Here is a 23,118-nt window from a genome sequence, read left to right as displayed (position 1 = left end):
AGACGGTATGTGCGTCGCAGTTAGGTGTGTGGTGGTGGGGGTGCTGAAGGAGAGCAGGCCTCACTCCCAGTTCCTGAGCCTTGTAGATAAAAGCTGAGAGGTCAAGGTGGACGGTGTTTGTTTGGTAGACGGTGTTCAGGATGGAGTACTGATAATTAGGAATGAGAAGGAAGTTGGGAGCAGGTAATTAGATGGGGTCTTTTCATAGGAGCTCTTGCTCTTGCTCATTCTAGGGCAAATTTAGACATTTTAACTTAATATGATGTGTCACTATACGGTTTTGAAGCAAATGATACAGTTTTGTTTTCATATTTTATTGTTTTTAAAGGGTTTCTCTGCAGCCCTGATTAGCCTGGAATGTTGTAATCCAGGCTGGCCTTGATCTCAGAGATCTGCCTTTCTCTGTCTTCCAAGTGCTAGGATTAAAGGTGAGTACCATGAAGACTGGCTTAATGTTTTAATATTTTGATATACTTCTTAAAAATATATTCCTTTGGCATTCTTAAGAATATGGTCTTAGGCACTCATATCTCTGGGTCAGAGGTTAGCCTGGTTTACAGAGTTCCAGGATGGCCAGGGCCAGGAAATCCTGTCTTGAGAATCCCAAACAAACAAAAATGTATGGACTTAACACTAATGGCTTGTTCACTGTTTTTCTTCCCTTCATCACAGTGACATTGAAGCAGTGGTTCTCACCCTCCTAATGCTGCAACCCTTTAGTACTGTTCCTCATGTTGTGGTGGCCTCCCTCCCCCAACCATAACATTATTTTCATTGCTACTTTGTAACCATAATTTTGCTGCTCTTATGAATCATAGCTATCTGATTCTGATATGTAAATCCTGTGAAAGGGTCATTCAACCCTGAAAAGAGGTTGTGACCTACAACTTTAGAACCACTGTGAAAATATTCCAATCTTGGGGTATTATAAATTAAGTTTCTAGTCGTTCACTGCTATGCTATACACAAAGTCTAAAACTAACTGCATGTTAAAACAAAAATCTAAAGTAGGGTAGAACATGACCCTTTAAGAAAGGTCTTAAAGAATGTAATAAAGGAATGCTTATTGCATTTTCAATTTGCAAGAGGAGGCAATAATTTGTGCCTCTCATTTCTTGTTATGGTAAATTGAGAGATGTACTCAATTTTGGGGTTTTGCTACTAACCTCACAAATCTTCAGAGCACTTGAAATGTAGCTTAATCATATCTCCATGTGCTATAAGTAGTTTACATTCCAGATCTTAGAGACTCAGCATGCAAAAAGAATGCAAATGTCTCAATAATACTTCAAAAAATATTGATTGAAGGGCTGGAACAATGGTTTAGTGGCTAAGAGTACTGGCTGCTCTTCCAGAAAATTGGTTCTATTTTTAGCAATCACATGGTGGGTCACAACTGTCAGTGACTCTGATCCAAAGGGATTTGATACGCTCTTCTGGTCTTGTGTGCACCAGACATGCACACGAGACAAACATTCATGCAGACACAACACCCACACACTTTAAAAAAAGAGAAAGAGAAAGAAAAAAAAAAAGAATAAATGCCAACATAGTATTGTCTCAAATATATCTGGCTAAATTGGCTTGCTTCTTTTTGCTTTTTGTCTCACTTGACTAATAGAATTTAAAATGGCTCAGAATGTATTTCTATTAGCAACATGTCTAGGGGTTTGTTGAAATTCAGACTAAACATTACTTTTCATTGCACCATTTGAAGATAAATTATCTCAGTTTGCTCCATTTCGAGACTTGATAAATTCCAGGATTCCCCTTAATGATAGTTTGTGACAACTTCCAGAGCTTTCTGTTTCAGAAACACCTTCCTGGATGTTATTTCCAGAGCTTTCAGTTCAGGCTACTTTCCACAACCCTCTTTAAAAAACAGTCTCAGAATGTTTAGTTGTAAAGACATACTTTGGATACTTCTGTATCCAAAAGAAGGCCCATTTGAGTTAAATGAAGCCCTTTGACTTTTTCAGGCACATATGACGTGGGTTTTTTCCTCCCTCCATTTGTAGTTAGAAATATACTGTTCAATACTTCTATATGTTGGGGATAGTCTGTCTTCAATAGTTTTTCTTAATGGTTTCCTAATCCTTTGAAGACCCCTTTTTCTTGATAAGCAATCCCCAGGCTGGAAGACCTTTTTTCACCCTGCTTTTGGGTAAATTATGGAATTGTGTCCTCTTTCAGGATTGAACCACTCACTGGTCCTGTTGATGGAGCCTTGTCTAATAGGGTAGAAAAGGGCAGCTTCTAAGACAGGAGACATGGTGCTTGGCGGCACTAACAAGGTAAATACTTAGGAGCGTGTATCTCCACCAATCTTAGAAAAAAAAGGACAGACCCTCAGTTGAGCATGTGCTGTCTTTAAAAAAATACATTGTTGGTCATACTGCTATGACCTCGGGTTCCAGAATACCAAGGTAACATTCTTTTAAAGGCATGCTTCCCTTTGGTTTGAGTCTGAGTTTCTTAGAGTAGGTCTTCTTCTTGTCCAAGGGAAAGGATAGCCAGGTGACAAGAAGACAAGTCTCACTATGAGCTGGCTGGGACATCATTTCTCCAGGTGGTTCGAGGCTATTTCCTTGCTCAGCACACGCATTCCACTCTTCTCATCCATGTCCTCTGAAGATGAGCATTTAATCTCGAAATTGAGGTAGGACATCAGGTTTTGCTGTTAGTTGGAACATTTAGCCAATCTCTTTGTAAACAGAGCCAGGGAGAGAATGGCAGCTTGCAGGGAAAGTGGGGGTTACCTATGGCCATGTGCACTTGAGAAGGGGGCAACTGTGCTTGGCTTGTTGAAAGGAGAAGGCCCGTTTGCATTAAAGAGAACCGCTTCATTGTCAACCTAAAATGTCCCATCCTAGCCTAGTGAAACGATTTCTGGACTCTGCCTGTAATTTCCATCCCTTTGATATAAAAATCTCAGAGCTTTGACTTTAATTCAGAACTGATGTAAACAAGGAGGCTTGAGTAGAAGGCACAATAAATTCTTAGCACTGCAAATTTGATTAAAGGGTTAGCAGAAAGTGCCCAAACTGATGTACTCAACATGAGGGGACATTCAACACTTAGGGAAGGTGCCTCACTGCTTAGAAGAGGTAGTTTGGACAGAGTGAAGCCAGAAGGAGGCATGGGGTAGTTTACCAATCTGACAGCATTACTAGGTAGGAGGAGCAGGTGAGACTGACTGCTCTCTCTCTCTCTCTCTCTCTCTCTCTCTCTCTCTCTCTCTCTCTCACACACACACACACACACACCGCATACCACCCCCCACACCACACACGTTTCCACTAAATAAAGCTTTTTGACAAGCAGAGTTGCCCCCCCACCCTCTCTCGGACTCTCTTACTTTTAGTACCAAAAGTTCTCTATTCTAGTAAAATCTTTCTCCTGGAAAACTGAAATAGTGGTTATCCCAACCACATTTCAAGGAATTTGGGTAGCCCATATATTGACTAAAAACCAAAAACACCAAACCCAAAACCAAACAACAACAACAAACCCCAAACCCCCAAACCAAAAACCAAAACCAACCACCCAATCAACCAACCAACCAACCAACCAAACAAACAAACAAAGACTGACCCAGATTTCTCTGCCTTCTTTGCTCCTTGGGAAAGCAAAGAATACCTATGCTATATGTTAGTGGTAACTGCCATTAATTGTGTGCCTACCAATGCACCAAGCACATGATATTATTGAATGTTCATGGCTACAGTACTTAAAACACAGGAGGAGGAAGATGAAACCAGAGATGAGGGCAGTGATGGGAGTCTTTCTTAAACATAAAGAACTGGAATGTACCCAAGCTAGACTGGAAATTAATTCAGTGGGCACAAGTCTGCTTTCTTCTTGTGAATGGACAGCCTCTCTGATTAACATAGCTTTGTGGGCATCAGCTACATCCATCATGGCCAAGCTTGTTCCTGCTCTTCAGGGTGGCATAAGCATCCCTTGGGGGGCATATACAGACAAACTGTCCAAGAAGCTAAAACTACTCTCATCTCATCCATAGCAGCCTCAAAATAAGATAAACCACCCCCTTGCTCTTGATTTGATTTGCTCCCTCTCCGTCTCCCCATCCCTCTCCCTCCCCATCCCTTTCTCCCTATTCCTCTTCCTCTCTTCCCCTCCCCTCTCCCCCTTCCTCCTCCCCCTCTTTCTCTGGCTCTCTTTTGATCAGATTTTTGCTATGCTATGCAGACCTGGATGGTCTCCGTTCTCCTGCCGTACTCTCCCAGGTGCCAGATTACAGGTGTGCACTGTCACACCTAGTCATCTTTGTAGTCTTAATGGGACTACCAAATGCATAGCACAGAGAAAGTACACAGGGAGGGACTGGCATTATTTTAATCATAACAGATGAGCAATAACCTTAAACTGAAGCATCTGAGCCAGCATCTATAAATCTAAACTTTTAGTATAAAGTCACCAAAGATTTAGAGTGTTAGGTCTTATCGAGTTCAAAACTAGGCAAACACACACACACACACACACACACACACACATTTTTTTCCAACAAGTAAAAGTTACCTTCTCAGTTACTTGATTTGGAGTAGATGCAAGATTGGCTTCCTTGCTGTGATAAAAGGTGTTATGCACATAATTTTAAGATAGAAGGAAAAATTCTTGTCTATGACTGCAAGCTGTAAATGGTTCATTTCAGGGAAAGATCTTACCCAGGTGCTCAGCCCTCAGAAATCCCTCCACTAAAATCAGAGATGATTGAAGCTCTCAGCATAATGATGGGTGCCTCACTGATAGGCATCACATCGAGAAGGAAATGCCTTCGATTGTGTAGACAGATGCAGAAAGCTTTTGGGCCGCCCTCTGCTTTTATTTCATCAGATTCACACCTGAGAGTTATGTCCTCTACTACAGAATTGGAACACAGTTCAAGTTGCATAATTTAGCTCAGAGGAGCTAGGTTTGAGAAAGGCTCAAATACAATAGAAGAAGACAGTGAATCTATTTGATCCAATCAGCAAATATTTATCGTGTATGGATTCCGTTTTAGAGTAATGTGCTGGATGCTGGGCACGCAAAGAGGAACAACAGCATGTGCCCCCTGGCAACAAGGAGCTCACATGGAGGGAGGTGGGATAGGACCGGTATAAAAGCAAAATTCTTCAGGACCACATTCAAATGTTCATCGGTGGCTGTGACAAAAAAAAAAAAAAAAAAAAAAAAAAAAAAAAAAAAAAAAAACCCTGAGTCAGAGTCAGGTGGAATTAATGAGAACTAATTCGTTCTGTTCTGGAGGCTTAAAGGCTGGACTTGGGAGAAGACCATTGTCTCTGAGGCCCCTCCTGGCTCATAGGGTGCCTTCTTGGTCTTTCCTATATATAAGCAGAGAGCTCTCCCTTCATCGGTCCCCTTAACTCAGGGTCCCATTCTTCTGATCCATGGAACTCTCTTCCTATGAGTCTAAGAATCATCTCCATATGCAGCCTCCTTGGGGGCTGGGGACTCAATATGCATTTCACTATGTATGTCAGCCCACAGGAATAACTCCTAACCCACTCTGGAAGAAACATGAATCCATACACATGTTACAATCCTCTTTTTCTTCCCAGGCATCTGAGAGGCAAATGAAAGGCTCTTTTACAAGTTTGGTTTGATATTATCTGATTACAAGGAACTAATTAGTCACTGGCTTCTGTTTTTCTGCAGCCATACCTCTGGGAATTTTTGAGAAACAAGAGAGCTTAAATGTAATAAACTATCTCTGAGTTAGGCTGAGTGTAGTAACATAAGCCAGCAGATTCATTTTTGTGAGATCTACATAGTGAGACCCTGATTCAAAAACAAAAACAGGACCCAAGAGATGGCTCAGTGGTTAAGAGCCCTGGCTGCTCTTCCAGAGGTCCTGAGTTCAATTCCCATCAACCATATGGTGGCTCACAACCATCTGTAATGAGATCCAGTGCCCTCTTCTGGCATTCAGGTGCATGTGCAGATAGAACACTCATACAGATAAAAAAATCTTAAAGGAAACAACAACAAACCAAAAACTAAAACAAAACCCAAAATGCACCAAACAACAAAATCCATGCGTTCTATTTGACAATGACATGGACATAAAGGTAACTTAGTGTTTGATTTAGCATTAATTTATGTTTTCTACTTTTTTCCCCCTGAGTCTCAAGAACATATAAGATCTTGAATTGCTAAGGAGACCTTAAGTATTCTTTGTAATGCCTGACAGATAAAGGAGGAGGGATGCTCTGGGAACCCACTGCACAGTTCTGAGCAGTTTGCCAGTGTAGGATCCTCTCTCTCACTGGATCATTGGATTTGCTGTATTTCAAGCACCCTCCCTTCTTGTCTACCTCCTGTTCTGTTTCCTTGCCATTCCTGTTACATGGACACCACTTAGCTGGTGAAGACTTGGAAGCTGTTGCAGTCACCAATGACCTCCAGACCCACTGCATAAGGTGTCAGGCGATAGCAGAACCCTTGCTTAAGAATTACCTGGAAACCTGTTGTGGTACTGAGTTCTGGACTTCTTCTTTGGAGACTCCCGTTGGTCTGGGGCAAGGCTGTGGAATTTGTTTCAACGAGCTGTCCTGGTTGGTAATGCTTTGGCTTTGTCACTTTGTCACATCTTGTCACTGTGACAGGATGCATGTTTTACACAACTAAAAGGAAGACATATTTTGGCTTATGGTTACAGAGATTTCAACCCATTTTTTTTAAAAGCCCCATTGCTTATGGGCTCATGTTGGGGTCATATGGTGGGAATGTGTGAAGGAAGAAAATGTGTACATTAGGGTAGATAGGAAGCAGGGAGGGAGGAAAGGGTGGACCCTGGCCCTTACAAAGGCCATGGGTCTTTAGAGGCATGATCCCAATGAAGCACATCTTCCAAATAGGCCTTACTGTCTAGAGTTTCCAGAACCTCTCCAAATCATACTGCCAACTTCAACACAGTCTGTAGGGGACATTTCATGTTTGTCTCTAGCAGGCAGCTTTGGTGTGATGGAGAAGACATATCATGATATCATAACCTCTCACTGGATTTATTGGTTCAAGTCTGAAGGTTTCCCTAGGGTAATAAAAATTTATGATCATTCAGACGTGTTTTACTTTCAGTTCTAGGGCATCTGGAACTTGGTGATTTACTGCAACAGTGGTTCCTGGGGAAAGGATATTGTGTCTTGTTTGTTTTGTTGTAAAGGAGAGACAGTATCTTTCCTTAATTTCCCAAAGCACATTAGTGATCAGGTGCAAACACTCCATGGCCTTGCTATAAGAGAGGCACACAACAGGGTAATGACAACACTGTGCAGGCTCAGACTCATTCTAGGCCCCAGGTTGACTCCAAGTTGACCTGACTTTCCCATGAAGCTTGAAGCAGCTTACCTTCATCAAAAGGTACCACCTGACTGGTGCCATTTTCCTGGCTGAAACCCAGGCAAATCTTTCCACCTCAGAAAGAGGAGGTAGTTTTCTCCCCCTCCCTCACTATTGGAGCCTAGTCCCCCTTGAGCATTCATTTCCTAATTTAGAGTCACAGAAAGTGGAAGTATCTACCCCTTTCAGGGAAAATCAACTCTGAGTTAAACTTTGTGGTGCAGTTGTGGGATGTTCTGTATTGGTGCCGTCTATATGTGAACTCCAGTGGCCTTGCCCAGGTTTCCAGGTGCTCACTTAGTCATCCTCTCTTCAATTAAGGCACATCATTCTTGGGCCATAGCTTACATCACCTTGCTCCCTCCGGAGACAGTACACTAACAATAGGCTTTCAACTAAGTCTCATCAAATAGTTTACCCATCTGAACTGACAGGAAGTAGGGAGCTTAAACCACTTAGCCTAGGTCATGTTCCCATGGAGGGGCAGGCTGGGATCTGATCTGATGTCCTTGTTTCAGGCCTGTGAATTTAACTACTATGAAATTCTGGCAAACACTGGGCTGGTAGATTGGACATTGAACTCGAGTGACTGGTTGCTTCTCAATGGGATTCACCCCTCCAAAAAAAGTCAGAGAAGGCAGGCTGAAAGAGTGAGACTGTGGAGTCAGCCTGGATTAAGACTCAGAGCCTGGTTTGGTCTTGGTTAATGGTTATCATTCTGCAGCACCTTTGTTAACTAGTTAACCATCATCCTTGACTCTCTAGGAGCCATGTGCCAGTTCATGTTGTGGTGAAGCAGCCGATCCGTGGAGCCAGTGGCAAGACCACAGTCACAACCATTGTTCAGACCAGTGAGGATTGGAGCACCGGCCTCTTCAGTGTCTGCAGAAACAAAAAAATCTGTACGGGTTTCCTTTTCACTTAAGCTCCTCCTTACCACCCCCTCACTTCCCCCACTCCACCCCCCAACCCCAACCCCAAGGGAAAGCTACCCCAGCTCAAGGTCAAAGAGTAAATGATTTATGAAAAGTTCAATTAGTCTAGTGTCTCAGGCCTACTCCTTAGTTGAAGGAAAAAAAAATGTGCTTTTTAACAGTGTAGATCTATTTATAGGATAAGTGTGGTATTTAAAACAATTTTTAATGATAAAATTCATTGTTGACAATGATACATAAAATAGCTTCCCTCATTCACTATTGAACTGATAACTACATTTCTAGGAGCTTAGTTTAATGAAATAAATTCTCTGCAAAGTTTGCCAGGGACATTAAAACTGCCACACTAGTTACTATAGACATGCTTTGGATGGTAGACATATGGCATCCATCCACTGAATTATTATACAGCCATGAAAAGTCATGTAGGAGAGTGACATTTAATGGTAAAAAGTATTTGTGTACAGTTTTATTTTTATTCATTTATTATTTTTGGAAAGGGACTCTCACATCATTTCCCTGGCTGGTCTGGAACTCATAGAGATCCCTCTGCCTCTGTCTTCTGAATGCTGGGATTGATGGTTACACTTGGCTTACATGTGATTTTGGATTCAAGAAGCCAAGTGAGTTCCAAACTGTGTTCACTAGGCTGCATCTGGAGGTGGTGAAAACATTTAGAAAGTATAGAAGGATAGGAACACAAGTATTTATAGCAGATGTCTCCCAATGGCAGGCTGACATGTTTCAGTCTTTATTATCTCTTTTAATATTTCTATGAAAATTATGTATCACTTTTATAACAAGAACAATCTGAAAGGAAACTCCGTTTGTTGACTGAGCTCTTTTCTGGCCCTTGTCCAGTTATCAAGAGGTTCTCATTTCATGTCTGACCTCTGATCTAGGGCAAAGGCACACTGACTCAGTATGTATCTTAGCTTCCATGTATTAGGGTCCCAAGAACTCGTGAGGAGCAAGCACTGTGTCCTGATTTCTGTCCACCCTGTTCTTCCCAGAGACAGCTACTCTTACATTAAGAGTCCAGATAAAGTACACATACTTAAAGGGCTATGAAAAAAATTTAAAAGGAAATATACTTTACATTTTAAAAGTATTATTTATAAAACAGAAAAAATACGAAAGATGACCAAAGGATAGAACAGTAGCTATAGCTATACTCCTTGGATATTTTAATGCATCCCTCCTACCCCCATATTTCTTTACTCGTGTGTGTACATCATTTACACAAATGGAAAGACTATAAATATGCATTATTTTATACCCCTGTTTTAATTTCACCACACATTTAGGTTGTGAATACCACATAAGCACATCTGGAGATAAGTTCTTAAATTGCTTTATAGATCCCCTTATACCATAGTTTATTTATGCAGGAACCCCTGTTGGTGGACCTTTATGTAGTTTATTCAAACCAATGCCGTGTGAATATGCTTATTCAGATGTCATTTTTGGCATGGCATGAAGATTTCTGTCTTGGGTAATAGCTAATGGGGAAAATTTGCTGACCAAACAAACTATGCCTTTTTAAATCCTGGTGTTGCCTAGTGACTTTCCTTCTGGAAGGTGAACTACTAATTCACACTCCCACTGGCAACACTGTTACTGCATGCTCTGTTACTCTCTAAGGTGTCCTATTATTGGAAGGTTCGACTCCTTTGGAATAACTGAACTGAACTGTGGTGCACTCAAGTTCCCACCCACTTTACTACTGTTCTCTGGGCCTCCACACCACAGCTTTTCTGTTTTTGTTTTGACTTGCCTGTGAGGTAGAAGGATGACATTCCACACACAATGGGAGAGAGTAGGCCTTGGCTTTGGTAGGCTGAGGGAGCTGGAATAACCACTAAGCTTATAGGTATAAAGAAAGAGTATAAAGAATGTATGTCACAAATCCCTATTGACCTTGAGCTCTGTTAAAGAAGACAACATATGACTAATAACCCATTGATATAATCACCTTATATGAATGAGATGTTATAGAAAAAGTACCCATGTCTCCTTGTAAAAACCAATTTGTGCTTGTAAACAAGGCCAACAACAAAAATCAATTTGGAACATTTCCCTCCAGGTATTTTTCTCTATGTTTACCTGTATATTCATTAGCAATATATACTATTGCTTCGTAACTCTTTAAGCAAAGCATAAATGGTATTAAGCTTTTGCAATGGCATACCCATTATGCAATTTGATTTTTTAAAAAGTTCAAATCAGTCTTAGAGACTTAGCTATATTGGTATTTAATTGATCTTTTACTACATCCTTTCAGAAAAGCAGTTTGTCTGTGAGTGTGTGCATTAGTGTGCATGGGCAGAGGCCAGAGGATGGCACCTGATATCTTTCTTTATCATGCTCCTCTTTATTCTTTGAGACTGGGTCTCTCATTGAACCTAGAGCCCCAGCATACCTGTCTCTGTCTTCCACAATTCTGGTGTTTCAGGTACGTATGCCACTTGTTATGTGGGTGCTGGGATCCAACCTCAGGTCCTCATGGTTGCACAACTGCTGCGTAACCTCGGAACCATATCTCCAGTCCTTTTGCCAAATTCTAAGTGGTTACACACTCATGCTTTATTTGGTCTTTAGCTGGCTGACATACACATATAGTTTAAAATTTTATGATATAGACAGTGCTGCAGTGACTATCCTTATAGGTCCTTTTGTGTTCAGTTGAATAGCATGACTCTGGGTACTGATAAGTGAAATTATTCATTAGAGGGTTTTGAATCTTACCAGACTGAGCAAAGTTATCATCTAATGTGATTAGGTCAATTTCCACATCCATGTATTATTACTTTTGTCCCCAAGCATATATTAAAAAGGGGTATTCTTGTGAGGAGCAAGTGGCTTCTGATAGTATTAATATGCCTTCCTAATGACATTACTGTTGGGCACTGGTATTTCATTTTTAGCAGGCTATCTGCTCATGCCCTGTGCCATTTTCTTCTTTCCTGTCTTCTTTTATATGTGATTTATAAGAGTCCCTCCTATGTTCTACATGCTAACTCTGGTCTCAGATATCACTGTAAAGCCCCCCCCCCCATCGGCAAAGGGATACTATTCTTTTATTCTGTGCATCTCTTTTTGGAGTGTAGCCTAAGCATCCTCATCTCCAAGCACACTCCTTACCAGGCAGAGCACTGACACTTGACCCAGAAGCTTCTTTCGAAAAGATTCACATGAGGTCAAACCATCCCACAGGCATAAATCCAGTGATAATGAGCATACTGTCCTGGAATATGCAAATCCACATGTGTTATGTCAGGATGGAAATGTAAAACATGAGAACATAAGGACATATATGTAATAGTAAGAGTCTGGTCTCTGCCTTTCTTTAGTAATGTTATAAACTTAAGGGGGAATTGCGCCATTCTGGAGACTAGGTGAACTAGTTGTAAAATGTGGGTAGCAAGAGTATCTATTTTATTCATCAACTGGTTTTCTGAGATAGGGTCTTAGTAAGAACAGGCTATCCAGGAATTTTCTGTACATCACAGGTTGTCCTTGAAGTCAATCCTATTGTCTGAGATCCTATTGTACAAGTTATGGGGAGAGCTAACATGTAGGCCTTAAAAGTGCCTAGTTTCTATGATTATTTCGAAGGTTAAGTGAACTGATACAGACAAAATGTTTTCAGTGAGAGCTTGGCACACAGCAAACTCTGTATGAATATTAGCTATAAAATTTTGGGCTTCATATATTTTTTTAAATAAACCACAGCTGAACTGTATTTCAAAGTGATTGAGTTTAAGTATTGTGGTTTGAATGAGAATGTCCCCCAAAGGTTCATGTTTGAACTTTGGCATGCCAGCTGGTAGAACTGTTTGGAAAGGATTAGGAGGTGTGGCTTTGTTGGAGAAAGTGTTACTTTCTTTCTTTCTTTCTTTTTTTTTTTTTTAGGGTCCTGAGCTCTTTTTGAGGGTTCAAAAGTCCATACCATTCCCAGTTATACCACTCCCTCTCTGCCTCTTATTTGTGGATCAGACATAAGCTCTCAGATACTGCTCTAGTTTCATGTCTACCTGTCTGCCTTCGTGCTCCCCACCATGATGGGTAATGATGCTAACCTTCTAGAACATGAGCCCACAAGTTAAATGCTTTCTTTTATTAGTTACAGAGGCCATAGAGTTTTATCACCTCAGTAGAAAAGTAAAACAAATATCTAAAAAGCACACTTACATAGCATGGCTATCTGACAGAAAGATTAATAATAATTTTTTAAAAAGCAGACTTTCCTTTCTGTGCTGCCCAGGTACAGGTCCATACAGCTTTATTCTTGATTCCCCTTGTAACTTAAGGGGAAACTTACAGCATCTGGAACCCTTGATGTTGTGCAGATGAAGGAGGAGGATGTCCTCAAATTCTTTGTTGCAGGAACCACTTAGGTGGCACCAACCTTGACTTTCAGATGGAGCAGTACATCTATAGAAGGAAAAGTGACGGTATCTACATCATAAATCTGAAGAGGACCCAGGAGAAGCTGTTGCTTGTTTCCATTGAGAACCCTACTGATGTCACCTTCATCTCCAGGAACACTGTCCAGCGAGCTGTGCTGAAGTTTGCTGCTGCTGCTAAGCTACTCCCATTGCAGGCTGCTTCACACTTGGGAACTTCACTAACCAGATCCAAGCAGCCTTCAGGGAGCCACGGCTTCTAGTGGTGACAGACCCCAGGGATGACTGCTAGGCCCTCACGGAGGCCTCTTATGTCAACCTGTCCACCATTGCTCTGTGTGACACAGACTCTCCCCTGCACTATGTGGACATTGCCATCCCGTGCAACAACAAGGGAGCTCACTCAGTGGGTCTGATGTGGTGGATGCTGGCCTGGGAGGTACTCCGCATGCGAGGTACTATTTCCCGTGAGCACCCATGAGAGGTTATGCCTGATCTTCACTTCTACAGAGACCCAGAGGAGGTTGAGAAGGAAGAGCAGGGTGTGACCAAAGAGGAATTTCAGGGCGACTGAGCCACACCAGCGCCTGAGTTCACCACTGCACAGCCTGAGGTTGCCGACTGGTCTGAGGGTGAGCAGGTGCCCTCTGTGCCCACCCAGCAGTTCCCCACACAAGACTGGAGTGCCACTGAGGACTGGTCAGCAGCTCCCACAGCTCAGGCCACCAAGTGAGTGGTCCTGCGCCGCTCTGCAGACACCTGAGCAAAAGGAAAAAAGGTGAAAGGAAAATAAAGTTCTTAAAAGCTGAAAAAGAAAAAGAAAAAAAAAAAAAAAGAAGAAGAAGAAGAAGCTTGTGGGTCCTAACAGTGAGGAACAGAAGCGTCAGGGCATAACCAGCTTCCTTATGGCGTGCTTCTGCTCAGAGACGTGTAAACATAATCATCAGGTGCTTAATTTGCCAGTTTTACAATTAAGCAAAATTTAATTAATTGCTTATTTTGTGGGAATTTACAGTATGTGATAATCTTCACAGAACGTGCCATTGATTTCAAATTGCCCTAATTCAAGGTTGCTGATGCTGGGAGCCCTCTGTTCTTGCTGTAAATTTTGCTGTTTTCTCAGTTGTCCAGACTAGTTGTCAGTTCTGGGGAGAGTCTCCTCATGAGCATGGGAATTATTTTTCAGTGCTGAGGACTAATCCTTGTACATTCTACAAACATATTATCATGGATCCATATCTTCAGTTAGGATTTTTTTTCTTTATTTCTTTTTAAAGATTTATTTAGTTTATTATATATGTGAGTACATTGTTGCTGTCCTCAGACTCACACACCAGAAGAGGGCATCAGATCTCCTTACAGATGGTTGTGAGCCACCATGTGGTTGCTGGGAATTGGACTCAGGACCTCTGGAAGAGCAGTCAGTGCTCTAACCACTGACCCATCTCTCCAGCCTGGGCTTTTTTTCTTAATTCAGGTTCAAATGTCTCAGACTTACTTGCAGCTACACTCAGTTTGCTCTCAGCTACATGCTTCCTACCATACCTGTGTTTCTGGAGAGCCAGGAGCTGCAGTGACTAACACTGTACACACACTACAATGACTAAAATAAAAACTCTGATGATAGTAATTGATGGTGATGATGTCAAGCCATTAGATGTCTTGGATGTTGTTGGAGGGGCTATGAAATGGTACAGATGCTTTGGACAATTATCCGACTGTATTTGTAGAATTAAACGTATGGCCTAGCGACAGCACTGTTGTGGTAAGAAGGAAGAAGGACCCATGGCTACCGGTTCCCCGCTCACTCTCACTCCGAGTGGGCCACTGAGCCGGAACCACTTGCCCCGGCTGCTTGTCTACTGTGCAGTGTGTGAGTAGCCCTCTCTCAGCTGTCTCTCAGCCAGCCAGGAACTTTGCTCACATTCTCCACAGCCTGGTACAATCATGACTCAATGATCAATGATATATCAATCAGGTCTATATGTTAAATTCTCAATCAATAAGTTTACAACCAATAGGCAAATATATAAACTGCCCACCTAGATAAGACAAATTGACCTATAGAAACCCTTAAAAATATTCATATCTACCTATCGCCAATTAGGACCACCTGGATCTAAATCCTCCTTCTCCAGCTCCATCTCTATTCTCCCGTTGCTTCTCCTCCTCTCTCCTTCCTAGACTTTTTTCCTTCCTTCCTTTCCTTCTCATCTAATGATATGCTGGACATAGTACTGCCCAAGAGCTCAGCTATACCACTCCTGGGCATATACCCAAAAGAAGCTCCAACATCTAACGAGGACACATGCTTCACCATGTTCATAGCAGCCTTATTTATAATAGCCAGAAGCTGGAAACAACCCAGATTTCCTTCAACAGAGGAATGGATACAGAAACTGTGGTACATTTACACAATGGAGTACTGCTCAGCTATTAAAAACAATGACTTCATGAAATTCCTCGGCAAATGGATAGAACTTGAAGCTATCATCCTGAGTGAGGTAACCCAGTCACAAAAGAACACTCATGGTATGTACTCACTTATAAATGGATACTAGCCCCAAAACTCAGAATACCCAAGAAACAATTCACAAAGCTCAAAAGAGAAGGAAGGTGAGAAAGTAGATGCCTCAGCCCTTCTTAGAAGGGAGAACAAAACACTCGTGGGAGAAAATAAAGGGACAAATAGAGGAGCAGGGATTGGATAAAAGATCATCCAGAAACTGCCTCACCTGGGGATTCACCCCATATGCAGCCACTAAACCATTATTGCTGATGCCAAGAAGTGCTTACTGGCAGGAACTAGATATGGATGTCTCCTCAGAGTCTCTGCTAGAGTCATACTGATACAGAGGAAGATGCTTGCAGCTAACCATCAGACTGAAAACAAGGACTCCAGTGAAGGAGCTAGAGAAAGGACTGAAGGAGCTGAAAGGGTCTTCAACCTCATGGGAAGAACAAAATTATCAACTAACCAAACCCACCACAGCGCCCAGGAACTAAAACACCAACCAATCAGTTTGTATGGAGAGATCCATGGTTCCAGGTGCACATGCAGCAGAGGATGGCATTGTCAGGCATCAATGGGAGGAGAGGCCTTTAGTCCAGTGAAGGCTCATTTTCCCAGTGTAGGGGAACGCCAAGGTGCTGAGGTGGGAGAGGGTGTTTGGGAGAGGGAACACCTTTATGGAGGCAATGAGAAGGGGAGGGTATATGGAGTTGGGGGAATGGGATAACATCTGAAATGTAAATGCAGAGAATATCCAATAAAAAAATTTAAAAAAGAATGTATGCTGGATAGTTTTTGTCAACTTGATACAAGCTAAAGTCATCCAAGAGGAAAGAATCTTAAGATAATACCTCCATAAGATTGGGCTGTAAACACAAGCTTGTAAGGCATTTTCTTAATTAGTAATTGATGGGAGAGGGTCCAGCACATTGTGGGTGAGACTATGCCTGTGCTGGTGGCCCTGGGTTCTATAAGGCAAGCTGAGCAAGCCAGGGGAAACAAGCCTATAAGCAGCAGCCCTACATGGGCTCTGCATCATCAGCTCCTGCCTCCATGTTCCTGCCCTGTTTGAGTTCCTGTCCTGACTTCCTCCAGTGATAAGCAGTTGTTTGAAAACATAAGCCAAATAAACCCTTACCCCACAAGTTGCTTTGGTCATGGTGTCTCATCACAGCCATGATAACCGTAACTAAGACAGTATTTGTTTACAAAACTGGTCATCATGGCATTTTTGTTGGTTCATAGTCCCCATTATTTGAAATCATCAGGATTGTCATCTTGCAATGTTAAATGGTGTAACATCTAAACTGCAGGTCAGGATCTTTTAACCTGTTGCCCATTAATAGTTTTCGGTGGCTCTGTGAATGCCATGAAAGGGAATACACAATTTGCCTGCCCATGTGTGTGTACTTTCTTTTTCCTTCTGAACAAGTTCACAACAGCCATTATATTCTCAAAAGGCTCTGTGGCCTCAAACGTCTTTAGAATAGAATTCCTGTTAGTCCATCTAGGCTGTGTAGCAACCCATAGCAACAGTTAACAGCCAATGAACTAATAAGTGGAAACCATTTCCAGTTGACACTCATGGGTCTAATCACCTAATAGTTTACAGATTAAAATGGACAAATGTCCATGGTTCTGTGAAACTAACAAAAAATTAGAATAACCTCTGGTCTGGGAAATAGAATAAAATCCTGGTAAGAATAGAAAACAGAATCAGTGTATATCCAAAAGAATTTCCATCATTATTATAGAAAGAAATACTGGTTTATTTTATTTTATTTTATGAATGTGAGTGCACTGTAGCTGTCTTCAGACACACCAGAAGAGGCATCAGATTCCATTCCAGATGGTTGTGAGTCACCATGTGGTTGCTGGGAATTGAACTCAGGACCTCTGGAAGAGCAGTTGGTGCTCTTAACCTCTGAGCCATCTCTCCAGCCCAGGGATGTCTGTTATTTAAGAATATTCTAGTTTCTAGATCCATGTCAAGTACAGAAATTAGATGAACACAACAAGAATCAATTATTTAAAAAATTACTTACCATTTTAACAAGGGCGTAAAAACCAGTTACCATAACCAGTGCTAACAGAAATGTGTCAGGTTCAGCTTTGGCAATACTCAACAAAGAACACAATGTCGACGTGGCTAGGCAGTAGCAATTTTCTAACGTGAAGTTTTGAGAATTGTTTATTCATTCCCTGTCCCTGGTTGCAGGCTGACAATGCAGTGTTGAAATCGATGGCACAGAGTTGTGAATCTAATTAAGATATGAAGTTCTTCCCTGAATATCTGAGAATGCTGGTTTTCTTTTATGTGCAACTGACAGGTTTCTGGGGTCTGTTTTGTCCCATATGTCTGGAGTGTGACATTGCCAGGCGTTACGGAGAGTGTCTTTGTTGGCCTCTGTTACCCGGATCTTCCTTTGCATTGAGAATTGGCACCAGAGAAAGACATAAGATACAGGTAAGGGTAATTGAGGTATGTATGGATCTCAGTCTTTATGAAAAAAACTTGGATGCTTTTCAAGACTATGATTTCCCAAAGTGATAGGAGAGGGAGGGAGAGAGGGAGGGAGGGAGAGGTGTATTGGTGAAAGTGGTTACCAATTTCATACTTAAGTAAAATGCTGTATAGTAAGGGGTATTTCCTAGAAGAAATTGTAATGAATACTGTTGGTCAGCAGGCTTGGTCAAACCATTGGCCAATCTGTACTTCCCAAGATGTGCTTTAATGCATAGAAATAGGTATAGCTACTATCCCCTCCTGTCTACAAAAATAAAACCATGCATATGGCCCTTATTACTTCAAGACATGACAGATGGAATAAAACTTAATTTGGAGGATGCACTCATGAGGTCTGCTTTAAAGTGTGGCCTCTGTGTCACATGGAGACTTTACTTAGGAGGTTCCCTGGGGTCCTCTTCTTTCAGTAGAGCCAAAATGCACAGACACATATGGTCTTCAAAAAGGAACCTTTTTTTTTTACTGGGCACAGACACAGATGCAGACAGACAGACTGACTCTTCTCTCTTATACAAAGTATCCAGATATTTTGTGGGATGCTCTCTAAAATATCTTTTTACATAAAAAAAGACAGACTTATGTAACTATTTAAATAAAAGGAATATATAAACATATACACACACACACACACACACACACACACACACACACACACACACGCACACACATGGGCTGGCAAAGTTTGTTTGGAAATATAACCAATGCTTGTTTCTAGGCAGGTAGTTAGATGGTGGCAGCCAGATCTGGGGGAGGGAAGGGAGATTTACTTTCCATCCCTTTTTACAATGGGGTATGGGGGCCATTTTATTTTATTATCCTCTTCAAAAAGGTAAGTACAATGAGTCTAAGAGACACTGAAAAGAAAATAGGAGATTTCAGTAAGAGGCATGTGTCAAAACCGAAGGAGTATGGCTCTGAACTACAGCTCTTGACCAGCCACTGCTGGTCACTTGCGAGACCTAGTATCCGAAGTGTTAACTTAAGTGCTTGGGTGTCTTGGAAGCAGAGGGTGGGATGGGCCAACAGTAAACATTACACAGGTTCTTAGAGACAGAAACAGTCCTGTATAATTTGGTCTTGCCCTAGGGGACCCTCTGTGAAGACTGTGTGGTGGTGTGTTGTTGCTGGCTTTTCTCCATCTGTCAGGTGGCCCGAGAACTCAAAATGAGAACCACTCAACTCTATGAAATCTGTGAAGTCCCTGAATTCAAGGACGCCATGGTCTGATACACCCTCCTCCCCCTCACTCTCCTATCCCTTCCTCCCCAAGCCATCTCAGAAAGATTGCTCTTTTGTTTTGTGTTCCATAGGTTTTCACTGGACTAGGAGAATAAATGGTTTGCTCACTAGTCTATCTACTGTGTTATGATTTCACTGAGGTCATTAGTATTTCCTGACTTTGCTATTTCAGTCCAGCCATGCACAGTACCTTCTCCAGGTGAGTGATGCGTACTCTTATCCCCTGGGCTTTGGGAAGCTGACGTTTCTCCTAGTTTTCTGATGCCATCCTTTTATGCTTTTTTAAAATTAAATGTGTATTTTGCTTCCGTGTGTGTGTGTGTGTGTGTGTGTGTGTGTGTGTGTGTGTTTGTGTGTGTGTGTGTGTGTGTGTGTGTGTGTGTGTGTGTATACCATGTACATGACTAATGCCATAGACTCCCAGGAACTGAGGTTACAGACATGTGAGCTGCCACGTGGATGCTGAGAGTTGAACCTGGCTCCTTTAGAGAAGCAGCCAGTGCTCTTAACCACTCTATTGTATCCACTCACGTTTGAAGTATCAGTGACAGGTGGGCATGACAAACTAAGCACCATCATCTTTGAAACAGTGAGTCACAGCCTTTCCCCCCTGACCCCACCTCATTCCTCTTCCTTATACAAGAAGAAAGCCTGAAGTTCATGGTGATCTTGTTGAACTCTTCCTGAAAAGTGACAGAATAAGTCTCTGTTGTTCAAGACTCTTAAGTTTGTGGCAATTTATAGGACAGCCCTCTCAAGGTACAGCAGCCACCTACCTTGTGAAGTGAGTATGCCTCCCATCCAGGTCTTGCCAGGTCAAGGGCACATAGCTGAAGAGTCTTAATACCTATTATGTGTGCATCTGAAGGTGGGTTTGCTACCTCCTGTGTCTCATGGTTAAAGGGCTGGTGGTAGCACCAACCTTATAGGGCTGTGCGGTTATAACAAGTCAAGCCATGTAGCACTGTGCTGGGAGACGAGGACTTAGTAAAAGAACTATTGGTATTTTATACCTGTAGTAAATTGAACTAACTTACTATTTACAGTTGGCATATAAAGTTTCTTAACCGCTGAGCCATCTCTCCAGCTAGACGTAAAGTTTCTTTTAAAATAAAATAAAATTATGCGTATGGGTGTTTTTTCTCAATGTACCTCTGTGCACTATTTGCATGTCTGATGCCCACAGAGACTAGAAGAGGCATCAGATCCCCCAGAAATGGAGTTACAGATGGTTGTAAGCCACCGTGTGAGTACTGGATAATGAACGTGGGTCCTCTGTAAGAGCAGCCGCTGCTTTCAACTGTTGGGCATCTCTCCAGGACTGTAAAGTTTCTTTTAAAATTAAATTCTAGATGATGACCGAGTCAGTTAAATAGGAATGGTCATTGGCAGCCACAATTCCAACACTTGGGGGACTGAGGCAGGAGAACGGCCATCATTAAAAATAAAATAAGTCTCTAGGACGCCTGGTATGTGGACGTAGCAAACAAGCTGAAGGGTAAAAGCTAACTTCAAAAACAAAATTAATTGTGCTTCTTGTTGTCATTGTGTGTTGTGTCACATGTTTACTCATGGTGCTTGTGTGCCATGAGGCACCTCTGGAGATCGGAAGGCAATTTGGGAGTGAGTTTCCTCCTCCGGTGGGTAACAGGGATTGAACGCAAATCCTCAGGCTTGCACAGCTGTGGTCTCTACCGACTGAGCCATCTCAATGGTGCAGCATTAACAAGTGAAAGATGTTTTGCATATTTTGAGCTACTCAGTCCTCAACATTTCTTCCCGATGAACACTTCAGACAAGAGGTCTGAGCCATGGAAATGCAAGTGACTTTCTCAAGGCCCCAGGTTGTTTGAACCATTTCTTTCTTTACGGAGGTGAATTCGACATGGTCAGCCTTGTTAGTGTTACTTGTCCCTGTCTCTGTCCCTAATCATTTACACACACACACACACACACACACACACACACACACACACATCGTTTTTGGATGATCAAAGGAGTTGCTAGAGCTAGACCTCTTGGGAGAAAATGAAATACTCCATGTTGATATTGAAGCTGTGATCAGCCATCAACAGACAAAAGCAGGCCTGCTGGACAAGATGGCTCAATGAAAATAAACCTGTTTTTATTGTTTGGTGGTAAAACACAGATTAGGCTTCACAGGCTCAAATTGGCAACAATACTTAGTCTTGGCGAGGAAGCCTGGAGGTAGCTCTGCCCTTTCACACAATGAATCCGTTCTGAAGAAAGCAAACATGGGGCTCATGCGCAAGACTCTGGCCATCTGCCTCTCTGCTGATAGAAAGGGTCTTTCCCGGAGGGGCTCCCTTTCCAATTGCTTCTTCCAATCAGTAGAGAACAGTGTTTCATCAGAGACGGGTCTAGGCAAGTCAAACGCTGGGCTCTGAAAACATGTCTACCATAGGATCATAGCATAAAGCAGAATTTATAGGATAGTTCTTCACACATAGTACAGAGTTATGGCTGAATGGAAATGGCTTCTGGCCCCAAGTTATGATTTTCTCCAAAAGAACAGGTCAAGGCCAAGAAAAGAAACTTGAAAAAAAAAAGTGTGTTCCCAGTGAGCATCATTATCCAATACCAGACATTCATGTGACAGATAATAGCTGATATCAAACAACATCAGCCACAGGCACCCACCAGCCACGTGAGCTGGACAGAACAGAGACCCTGGTATGGCCCTAGGGGACAGGGCACGTAGATTGGCTGGTGCTACTGTTGGCTTTTTCCCATCTGTCAGCTGTCCTGAGAATACAAGACAAGAACTTCCCAACTTCCCAACTCTGTAATCTATGGAGACTGTGAGATCTGTGGTACAAATCTGAAAATTATCCAACGGTGAAGGTACAGCCTGCTTGTCATGTTCGGCTTACCAGGACGCAAACTGTGGAACAAGGCTCTGATGGTTCCCTGTGGGACTGCAATATCAACGCACAAGCAAGAGACGTTCCAAAGTAACCTGTACAGAATGTCATGTATCACAAACCCAGGACATAAGCCAGCAGAAAGCTCCCCAACACTCTTCTATTTACATACTAAGCTGAGGACATCAGCTCCATTCCTGGAATACTCTAAATATTTTTGGAACAAAGATGTGAAAAGTTTGGATGCTCTTGTGTGTCCCATGCAATCATTTTTCTCTGCTTACATATTTTATACAGCTAGGATTTATTTCCTATTTCATAATGACTTTCAAGTAACACCCTGTTACGAACATTATTTACAAACATATTAACTCAAAATATCCTTTGGTCTTGTAAATCCTAAATTTTAAAAAAAGTAAGCAAGGATGGCAGACTTTATGGCATTTATGTTTAAATTTCTCGAAGTTCATTCTCTTGGTGCATTTCCACCTAAATGACGCCATTCTGCCTGACCAAATGTGGAAATAAGAAGCAATGATTTTAGATGGCATTAGGACTTTCATAGTTAGAAGTCTATAATAAACTAAACCATGGCTGACTTTATTATAATATTCAAACATTTCCCCTTTGCTGTTGCCCCCACCACCTTTTGACCGTGACTACAGTAAAAGGGTAAGGGTGAAAGGATGTTTCATCTTGAGTGTTATATACTTTGGTTTATTGGATAACCAGGCTTAAAAGATGAGCTAAATCATCACGAAACCCTTCATTTGAGCCATACACAGTTTCTAGAGACAACACAACAAAACAACAGCATTTGTGAAAACATGGAGCAAATTTCTGTTGCTTACCTGGTTGAAAGTTGGAAGCCATGTTTGTTTCTGGCAATGCAGGAGATGTGGACAATAGGGCCAGGAAGACAAGTCCCTTTAGAAATATGATTACTGACTCGGGAACTAACATTTTATCCCCTATTTTTTATATGGACAGCTTGTTTGACCTCAACTCTTCTATACATCATTTATAAAATTAAAATGTCTCCCAAATGTGGAGTTCTGGTGATGGAACCCTGGCCAGCCCACTTACTCAGACTCAGGTATAGATGGCTCACAGATGCTGCAGGGGCTAGTATCACATTGAAGGTAACTTTCTGGGAAAGACCACCCTTTCCCCTAAGCACACTTCAGCTGGAGCTCACTGTTGTTCAGAAACAGAACTGAGTAGAAGACTGAACAGAATACTTCAC

General features: G+C 42.0%; 1 protein-coding gene and 1 pseudogene across 2 annotated transcripts; both read left to right on the top strand.

Annotated features, from left to right (window-relative positions):
• Positions 1-2,540: 2,540 nt before the first annotated feature.
• On the top strand, positions 2,541-18,975 carry PLAC8L1 (PLAC8 like 1; the record flags this gene model as incomplete). Its single annotated transcript, XM_080920423.1, has 4 exons — positions 2,541-2,659; positions 8,131-8,267; positions 17,552-17,688; positions 18,835-18,975. The coding sequence occupies 4 exons, from the start codon at positions 2,541-2,543 to the stop codon at positions 18,973-18,975; spliced, it is 534 nt and encodes a 177-aa protein (XP_080776549.1).
• On the top strand, positions 8,879-13,442 carry LOC308423705 (small ribosomal subunit protein uS2-like; annotated as a pseudogene). The gene is made up of 2 exons: positions 8,879-8,923; positions 12,614-13,442. The product of its transcript is annotated as a small ribosomal subunit protein uS2-like (transcript).
• Positions 18,976-23,118: the final 4,143 nt, after the last annotated feature.

Source organism: Micromys minutus, assembly GCF_963924665.1.
Source record: "Micromys minutus genome assembly, chromosome: 8".
Taxonomy (NCBI): Eukaryota; Metazoa; Chordata; class Mammalia; order Rodentia; family Muridae; genus Micromys; species Micromys minutus.
The sequence above is the reverse complement of the archived record's forward strand: the minus strand, read 5'-3'. Positions and strand labels throughout refer to the sequence as shown.